The sequence below is a fragment of the Alosa sapidissima genome, chromosome 6 (genome assembly GCF_018492685.1).
Source record: "Alosa sapidissima isolate fAloSap1 chromosome 6, fAloSap1.pri, whole genome shotgun sequence".
Classification (NCBI taxonomy): domain Eukaryota; kingdom Metazoa; phylum Chordata; class Actinopteri; order Clupeiformes; family Clupeidae; genus Alosa; species Alosa sapidissima.
Window position 1 is genome coordinate 12,848,085 of NC_055962.1, and position 8,935 is coordinate 12,857,019.

General features: G+C 40.9%; 1 protein-coding gene and 1 long non-coding RNA gene across 2 annotated transcripts; one reads left to right on the forward strand and one right to left on the reverse strand.

Annotated features, from left to right (window-relative positions):
* Nucleotides 1–1,185: 1,185 nt before the first annotated feature.
* Nucleotides 1,186–3,066, reverse strand: LOC121711777. Its single transcript, XR_006032433.1, has 3 exons — nucleotides 2,839–3,066; nucleotides 2,643–2,734; nucleotides 1,186–2,322 (listed from the first exon to the last, which is right to left on the reverse strand). It is a non-coding gene; the product is annotated as an uncharacterized LOC121711777 (long non-coding RNA).
* Nucleotides 3,067–7,704: 4,638 nt separating this feature from the next.
* LOC121711779 (vegetative cell wall protein gp1-like) lies at nucleotides 7,705–8,626 on the forward strand. Its single transcript, XM_042095617.1, has 2 exons — nucleotides 7,705–7,735; nucleotides 7,849–8,626. The coding sequence occupies exon 2, from the start codon at nucleotides 7,865–7,867 to the stop codon at nucleotides 8,399–8,401; it is 537 nt and encodes a 178-aa protein (XP_041951551.1). The 5' UTR covers nucleotides 7,705–7,735; nucleotides 7,849–7,864; the 3' UTR covers nucleotides 8,402–8,626.
* The last annotated feature ends 309 nt before the right edge of the window (nucleotides 8,627–8,935 follow it).

Below are 8,935 nucleotides of genomic sequence, written 5' to 3' on the forward strand. Positions count from 1 at the left end.
CTGGTTGTCCAAGTGTAGTGCAACCCTGACCACCCACCCTTTCAATATCCTGGTAGTTTTGCTTTCTTGTGAGATACACAATGATTTTCCAACCAATCGATTAATCGTTTAGTTGTCAAACTATTAAATTAATCGCCAGCTATTTTGGTAATCTTAATTCATTTGTGTCAATTCTGTAAGAAAAATACCTCGAAATTCTCTGATTGTACCTATCTCCCAGTAGATTAAATATCAACTAAATATCATAGTCTGGGGCTTTGGAAAACACTGATGACATTTTTTAACCCTTTTCTGACATTTTATCGATCAGACAACCAGTTGATTCAAATTAAACAACTATGAAAATAATCTTTAGTTGCAGCCCTACTATTTGCCTCCTAAAATATGTGTTGTGCACCTGTTGAAATATTCTCACTTTGCCACACTCCCTTCCCTGCATGTTTGCCATTGCTCTGTGACATGAGCAGCAACACTGTTGGTGTAATATTAGATGTATACCACAAGAGGACAGTAAAGTACAACATCAATGGGAACGTCTTACAAGTCTCATAACTGTCAGTCCTGTTCATCACCTATGTTTTTAATGATCATCAGAATTGTTTTTTTTTCTTACTTATTATCAAACAATTGATAGAAACATAATAAACAATAGGTAATAGAAATACGTATAAAGAGATGCATTTTCTCTCTATAACAGTAGCCTACTGTCATCGCATTTTTGACAACATCAAAAGGCACTGTTCCTAAAGGGATAGTGGCACCCAAAATGAGGATTCTTCCATGATCTTTTGCATCTCATGCCAGTTATCATCCATACAACATTATCTTGTAACAGCAAATTAATTATCCATTATCCTGTCAAACAGCACCGCGACACACCAAAACACAGAGGAAAAGTTTAACAGGGACATTGTTTTTTCTTGTTTTTCTGTGCCTTAATTGTCTATATTTGTAAATAACTAACAAAATAAATCAATAAGAGACACCTTTGGTCAAATAATTCCCCACATCTGAAGCTCCTGAACTCACAAATACTGGAGAAACAGATTCTCCATTTCCCTGAAGGCCTTTAAGGCCTATTACCTCACGATCTGTTTTTAAACATCCCTCGGCTACTATGACACTATCCAACAATCCTTATTTCTGTTACTGTGAATTCTGTTTCAATACAGAATTCCTAAGAGCACCATACAGAATTTTACCCTCAGAGAACACCTTAAATTAAGTGTATAAACCTTACCGCTGCAGTTTTGGGCACCAGAGACAACCTGCTTTGGCAGTGGCCACAGTGTTGCATGTAGATGATGATAACAATGACGCTCATGCTTCCCATGCTGTTGGTCACCGTGGTATGCAGGTTTTTGTTTCTCCTAATACAAATTGACCAATCCTTTCAACAAAGTGCAGAATAATTTGGCTACATGACGGTAAACACAGTTGCATGACTGAAAGAAGAGCAGGTATAGCCTACATTAACATTTCATGCCAGATACTCTCTGACAGCTCCAGCTCCAGCTTCATCCAAATCTCCATCTACAACACCTGAGAAGTGCAATGACAAACACTGCCTCACATACAGTAGTATTGACACATTACCCAGCACTTAAAAAAGAACTCAAAACTCATTGTATTATATCATTGCACTTCAGCTTGTTGTCCTTGTCGTCTTCAGAAGTTGATCAAACATTATTGGCTACCTCTCACGTATGAATGCCTCATGAGTTTTACCACCTGCTGTGTAGTTCAGATCTTTTCAGATTAAACAAGAGATTCTGAAGCAAACTTAATCTATGGCTACGGGTTTCTTTGGAGAACGGACAACAGAGATTGACAGCGGCAGCACTGGGGCTATTTTAATTACAAAAGCCAAGGGAACTTTATCAGGATGCATCGTTATGTGTTTAATGTTAAATTATTATTAAAACACTTGTGCATAGCCTACAGTATGTAACATATCAAACAGAATTTTGATAAGAGCATTTGGTTCCAAACATAAAAGGAGAAAAGTCAAGCAGGTGTCAAAATTGTCAAATAAATCCACTTCATTTGTATGTAGCCTATAATGCATTTATGTAAGCAAAGGTCTATTAGTACACAAAGGATAAATGTCATTTGAAATGAAACTAAATCAATTTCTGCCTATATAATTTTAAAGATCAGGAGCTCTCATGCATATGATTAATCTCTATCTCCTCACTCCTCTCCTCATAGTTCATCTCTCTTTTCTAATTTTTTTGCATCCTTGTTTTTCTTCTCATGAAAGACTTTCCCATCTGGCTGCTGTCTCCAGGTGACCCTCTGGCCATGGAGTTTCTGCTGAATCTGAGGAAGAGAACAAGGGTGAGAGTGACTGTTTGACCTGAAACACAACAGTAGCCTATTACATTATATCAAGTTCTCTCAAGGAAATTGATCTCTTAAAGGCTCTTAAAGGGAATGACGGATGTCACTCTCGTTGGTTTAAAGATTGTTATTCCCAAAACACAACTCATGACTGTTTACATTGTTATTATTTTTACAGACATCTTTCCTAGGCACAGTGGCTGATTTTACATCTTTGTTGATACAGTAGATTTACCTCCACCTGAGCTGACTGGGAGACAACTGGAGCTTGTGAGGAGAGAAAGGAGGGATTCACTCACCTGCTCTGCGATAGCAGCCTGAACAGCAGGGTGTTCCAGCTTCAGAGGGGAGTCCGTCCTGATGGTCCCCTTTACCACCCGACTGGGTGGGGCTGTGGAGAGAAATGTTCTCTTATTGTTGCTTCATCATAAACCACACACACACACACACACACCTGAAACACTTGTATATGGAGCAGGCCTGTGGCAAACTCACTCTAACACATGAAGGCTTTCTTCTCTTCACACAAATCATCAGCCCAACCACGCTTTGAGGCATACCAGGCAGCACATTTGTCATTGAATCCGCCCTTTTTGAAGTACTTCGGCCACAGGCAGTGAATCGGGACTTGCTATTGTCGGACCTCTGCCAGGTGTCCCTGAACAAACCGATCCACACTTTTTTGTAATCAGATGAAGTGGCCAACCGCTGGTTTTCCTCCTGGTTCCTTCTGCGCATTATTCCAAGACTTCGGCTGGGAGATGAGAATGTATAGGTTTGCTGCTCTCTCATTTGCTGCCATTAAAAAATAAACATATTTTTAAAAATAAAACAAAAGTGTAGCAACCTTCCATTTAGAACTAGTAACGGTAGTTTGTGCTTTAAGTTGAGAAATTAGTCAATATGTCGCAGAAAGAAGTAGCCTAGTTCTACTAACAAGACAGTTTTAGTGATCAAAAGTTAACATTGCCACCTTGAATGTGCATTATTTTTCTGATATTCGAATGCCATGTCATCCATTATCCAATCCAATATTATTATTTAGTGCTAAATCTCAGACTGATTGGTGTTCAGTTTTCTGTGTTAGTTTTTTTCAGGTGTCTGTGTGGGTATTTCCAGTTATTTCCAATTAAGTGTTTTGCATTTTGAACAGAAATGTTCTATCAATGATTACAATACTGGTATATGTCATTTTTGAACAAAGTGTCTCATAAGAAACAGTGTGTTGTGTTTTGCTATAAGTGTGTTGAAGAATTGCAAACAAAGTTCAAAGCAGAAAGCAGTGTGTAAGGTATGGTTACAAGGTGTTTAAGGTATGGTTACAAGAAGTTTTGAAGCAACTCCTTAGCAATCAGCAGAACCTCTAAATCAGGGGTCTCAAACTCTCGGCCCAATTCCGGCCCGCGACCTGGTGTCAAAATAACAATGTAATTCGGCCCTTGAGGGTATTTTTAATTGCGACAAACAACGACACTGATTAAAACAGTCTGTCTTAGGTCTGTTATTCACCAATTCTGATTCTGAAGGAGAATATTTGCCTTTTGGAGATTATGATCGATCGTCTATTGACAGTGATAAGTCACGGTGCGTCCGGAAATGCAGAGAATGCCCTTCCATCAAAGGCGGATGAACCACGAGAGACATCTCATGAAGTGAGTACAGCAACACAAACCGGGAATGCAGAGAATTTACCAAAACAGGCTGATATCACTGCTAATGGAGAGGATGAATGCATTAATTTAACAAAGCCTAATGTGAGTACAGAACATTGGCAAGATGTCAGAAAACAAAATACAAAAGGAACTGTAACTACCTCAACACCAGTGAATTCATATGTTCCTACATCATCCTATATGTGATTTTGTACCATAATCATTCTATGTTGTTTTTTATGTTTTAATGATTACTTTTTAAACACTTTTAAATGATTGCCCTTTTATGCTTTTATTACCTTGTGTGTTTTATGTTTTCTTATTACTATTATTATTTTACTCTTTACTTTTTAAACTATTCTTTGACTGTTGCCCTTCTATACTTTTATCAGCTTTTCCTGTTTGCTTTTGTTTATATAAAGCACATTAAATTACCTTGACGTTGACTTGACTTTCTCTTCGCAGTTTTGTGTTATACAGTATTTGAAATAATAAAAAAAACACTACATTTTCAGAAATATCTGTTCTTGTATTATTACTACTACTGTTTTTGCTGGGTGGCCCCCAGCTCATTTGAGTTTTAGACCCCTGCTCTAAATCCTTAAATGACCGAGCCCCCGCCTGTTTCATAAGTATACTACAGCAAGACTCAGCACCCTGAAATATGGAATATTACATAAGTCTGGATATCGCGACCCAAACTATGGAATGGTCAGCCCCATCGTATCAGAATGGCCCTATTTTCAAATATCATCTCAAAAGACATTTTTTTCCCTTTTTTTATTGTTGTTGTTGTTTGGTGCCATCTCATTTACTGCCCATTTGGAAAAGGAACATGGATGAGCCATTGACAAATAGAGAAAAAAAAACATCAATGCAAATTCAGTAGAATTTTGATGATATGATATGTGTAACTGAATTATATAATTTCAGATCTAATCAATCTAAATTCCTTTCCTGATCTCTATTTTCCCTACTCACACTTAATCTCACAGACTACAACTACCAAGCTGGAATCAAAGCACATCGATTCCCCTCTCACACCCTGCACGCACTTAAAACAAAATAAACAGGCGTCTCAGTCTCACGCATGTATAGGCAAAACTGTATCAGACCGGTGTAACGTTGGTAAATCTTCCATTGCACAGAATGATTTTTGTAGCACTTGCAACAAATAACAGTCGAAAGATACAATTACAGTGCTGCTATCAATTTGCTTGGTATAACCGCATTTATAGTTTTCTACAAATGCAATCAATCAAATTGGCCTCCATCACTCAATCAACGCTAACGGTAACATTACCTAGGTCCTTATTGATATTATAAGATTAACGTACCTGCAGTTAAAACCAAGCATGTCCGATAAACATCCTCAGATTTATTTCGGCTTCAAGAAGAAATGGGAATTACATTTCATGTGAACATCGTCCTATCCTTATTAGACGTTCTCTGCGGTAAACTACAGTCCTTGTAGGAAGCGTCTATTGTTTTTCCAACCCACTTTTAACTTCCAACAAAATTATGTCTCACTGCAACGATGCGCCATCTAGTGGACAAACGACTACTTATCGCCAATACTGGAAATGCAGCCATGATGATGATGATGAATATTTGGCTTTCTTTTAATCCTACTGAATTTATAATTATGTATCGGCCGTTCTAATACCGATAGTATGTGCGTACCTGTGTGTGTGTGTGCATGTGTATATGTGTGCACTGCCATCTACAGGCCAATGAGTGTACAGTCACTAAATGTACACATAACCTAAATTTTTTTAGACCCCCCCCATGGATGAAATTCTACGAAACTTGGCATACCCCCAGAGAATGACAGGTCAATCATACACCTACAATTTGGTGCAGTTCTGAACATCTTAACTGAAGATAGGGGCGATTAAAGCAGAATGATATTGCATTTTCATTTTTTATCGGGGGGGTGCAAATCACAAATGAGTGATTATGGGCCAGGTTGATGTGGGCCCTTGAGACCAACATACCATAAAAGATTCTTCATCCTCAGTGCCACGGTTCAAGTAGTTATTTAGGAGAAACTGCTTTTTTTGCGGTTCGGGGGGCCCAGCACGGGGGGGGAGTGGCCCCCGGGGACGAAACTAAATTTTTTCGTAAAAGTCTAGTGGGGCTACATACCCACCAAATTTCATGTGCACCGGTGTTTCTGTGTCCCGGGTATCGTTGACCAAAAATTCAGGAAGTAGATGACGAAAAAGAAAAAAAAAAAAAAAAAAAACTTTGACAATCATTATATGACCGCTTCACTAGCTTCGCTAGCGGCGGTCATAAAAGAACTTTGACAATCATTATATGACCGCTTCGCTAGCTTGGCTAGCGGCGGTCATAATAAATAGCCTGTATATAAATAAAATAACTTACCATATCCTGAAAAAATTACTTTTCATGCTTTCTTTGCCGGAAACTCAGCAATGAAATCATAGGCCAGCTTGCAGTAACATCTTTTTCGATTAATAGAAGGGCGAGCCCACATCTCTCCTGTGATGTGAGGTGCGCAAATAGTTTTTAAATCGCGTTTCAACTTCGAAAAGCTTCGTTCACCCGATGCCACTCACTGATCGCAATTTCAAAGTTCTAGTATGGGGTCCTATGTGTCTAATTTGGGGGCTTGTGGGATTCGCATGTTAATTTTTGGAGAGTATTATATCTTTGTTCTAGGGGTTCTTAAGAGTGAAAAAAAACATGTCTCACATGTTTTACATAGTACCAGCTGAAGTCTGTAAGGCCTTTCCGAAGCCTATGTAAGTGTGAAGAAAAGAAAGGGTAAAGGATCAGCTAGACAAACAGACAGGTGTGTGTGTGTGTGTAAGAGAGAGAAAGAGAAAGAGAGACACTACCAGCATGGATGGATTATGAACTTTCAGGCCCCTGGGTCCAGATGTATTAAGGGCCCCCCACTAATTGTTGCGGGGGACATTTTTTAAATTTATTTGATGTGATTTCCTGTATTCTGGTGCATTTTGGGGATGGCCAATACTTTATTTCAATCAGATTCATAGCCTATGTGTTGATATGATGTGTTGATATTGAGGCAATGATTCCATGCACTGGCTTGGGCCCTCTGACTCCTTGGGCCTCTGGGTTTGGGCCTGGTAAGCCCATGCAGTAATCCATCCCTGACTACCAGTGACAGTTGGCTGTTGATAGCTGGCAGTGATAGAATTTAGAATATCGAATAACTTGAAGCACATAGTGCTCTGTTCTTCATGGTTGGTGATATTAGTGACCTTCTACATTTGAACAACCATATTTTCATAGTTCATGGTGGCACAGTCTAGTTTCTGAGGTGTGTCTTTCTGTTAGTCAGGTGATGGCACACATATTCTAAAAGATGCTATGTATCCAGTGGCAGATATGTGTGGACTGGTGAATGACCCGTCTGTCAGGATCTGGCCCGGACTGTTGGAGTTTGTGCCACCCTGGTGGCCATTTTGTGTATTGTCCTGTGTTTGTTTTTGCCTGTTTCCCATGTGCCTTGTGTTACCTGCCTGTCATTTGTCTTTGTCTCCGCCCCATCTCCTTATTTGGTCTGTGCTTCCTGTCTTGTTTGTTTTCCCTCCATTTCTGCCTCCTCACCTGTTCCCTGTTATTGTCTCATTGGTTTCGTCCAGTCCTCTGTCTCTCTGTTAATTGCTCTGTGTATTTCTACCCTTCTGTTTCTCTGTTCCTGGTTGGATCGTCTCTCTGTTTGTCTAGTCAAAGTCCTGTATGTAAGTAAGAAATTCTTTAAATGTAAAGTTTGTGTTTTAAAATAAATTCTGTGTTGTCTGTAAGTCTGCCTGGTTGTGTCTTGCACTTGGGTCCTCCTGCACAACCCTGACAGTACGATCTGACTACAAATGGACCCAGCAGACTCGGATTTCCCAATGGAGGAGCTAAATCAAGTGGAGTACACCTTCAGCAGGCTCAACTCGGAGCTAGTGAAGTCCACTGACTTGGAGCGCCGGCATGCCATTTGTTCTTTGATGGAAAGGACTATTTCCTCAAGGCCTTGGCTACAGAAGGTTCCAGGAATGGCTACCCTGGCTGACCAGCTCTCAGGTCTGGGTAAGAGCCTTCAGTCCCTCCTTGTTCCCTCCTGTAAACCAGTTTTTGAGGCAGCTAGTCTCCCGCCTGACCCTGCCCCTCCAGCCCATTGCCAGGGGCTTAGGGTGGGTGTGCTGTGCCTTCAGCCGGCTGCTTCAGGTCCAGAACCCCAGCCTGAGGAGTTCCAGTTCCCCCCAGAACTCCTCCAGGTCCCTCGGGCTCCCTCCAGGAGGATCCGTGCCAAGCGTTGGCCAACCTGGTCATCCGACACCATGCCTCCTGTGCCCGGTCCAGAGGCGCCCTCTCCTGTGCCCGCAGCCCACTCGCCCGACGCCACGCCTGCAGCCTAGTCTTCCGACATCGGAGTTACCATCCTAGTCACCATTCCAGTCACCGTCCCTGTTACTGTCCCTGTCACCATCCCAGTCACTGTTCCTGTCACTGTCTTTGTTCCTGTCCCTTCCCCAGTCCAGTCTTGTTTTGCCTGTTCCCCATGTGCTTTGTGTTACCTGCAGGTCATCTGTCTTTGTCTCCACCCCATCTCCTTATTTGGTCTGTGCTTCCTGTCTTGTTTGTTTTCCCTCCATTTCTGCCTCCTCACCTGTTCCCTGTTATTGTCTCGTTGGTTTCGTCCAGTCCTCTGTCTCTGTTAATTGCTCTGTGTATTTCTACCCTCCTGTTTCTCTGTTCCTGGTCGGATCGTCTCTCTGTTTGTCTAGTCAAAGTTCCGTATGTAAGTAAGAAATTCTTTAAATGTAAAGTTTGTGTTTTAAAATGAATGTTTTGTCTAAGTCTGCCTGGTTGAATCTTGCACTTGGGTCCTCCTGCACAACCCTGACACCATCACTAGACATATGCCAAATTTCTTGTTTTTGTCCATGAGG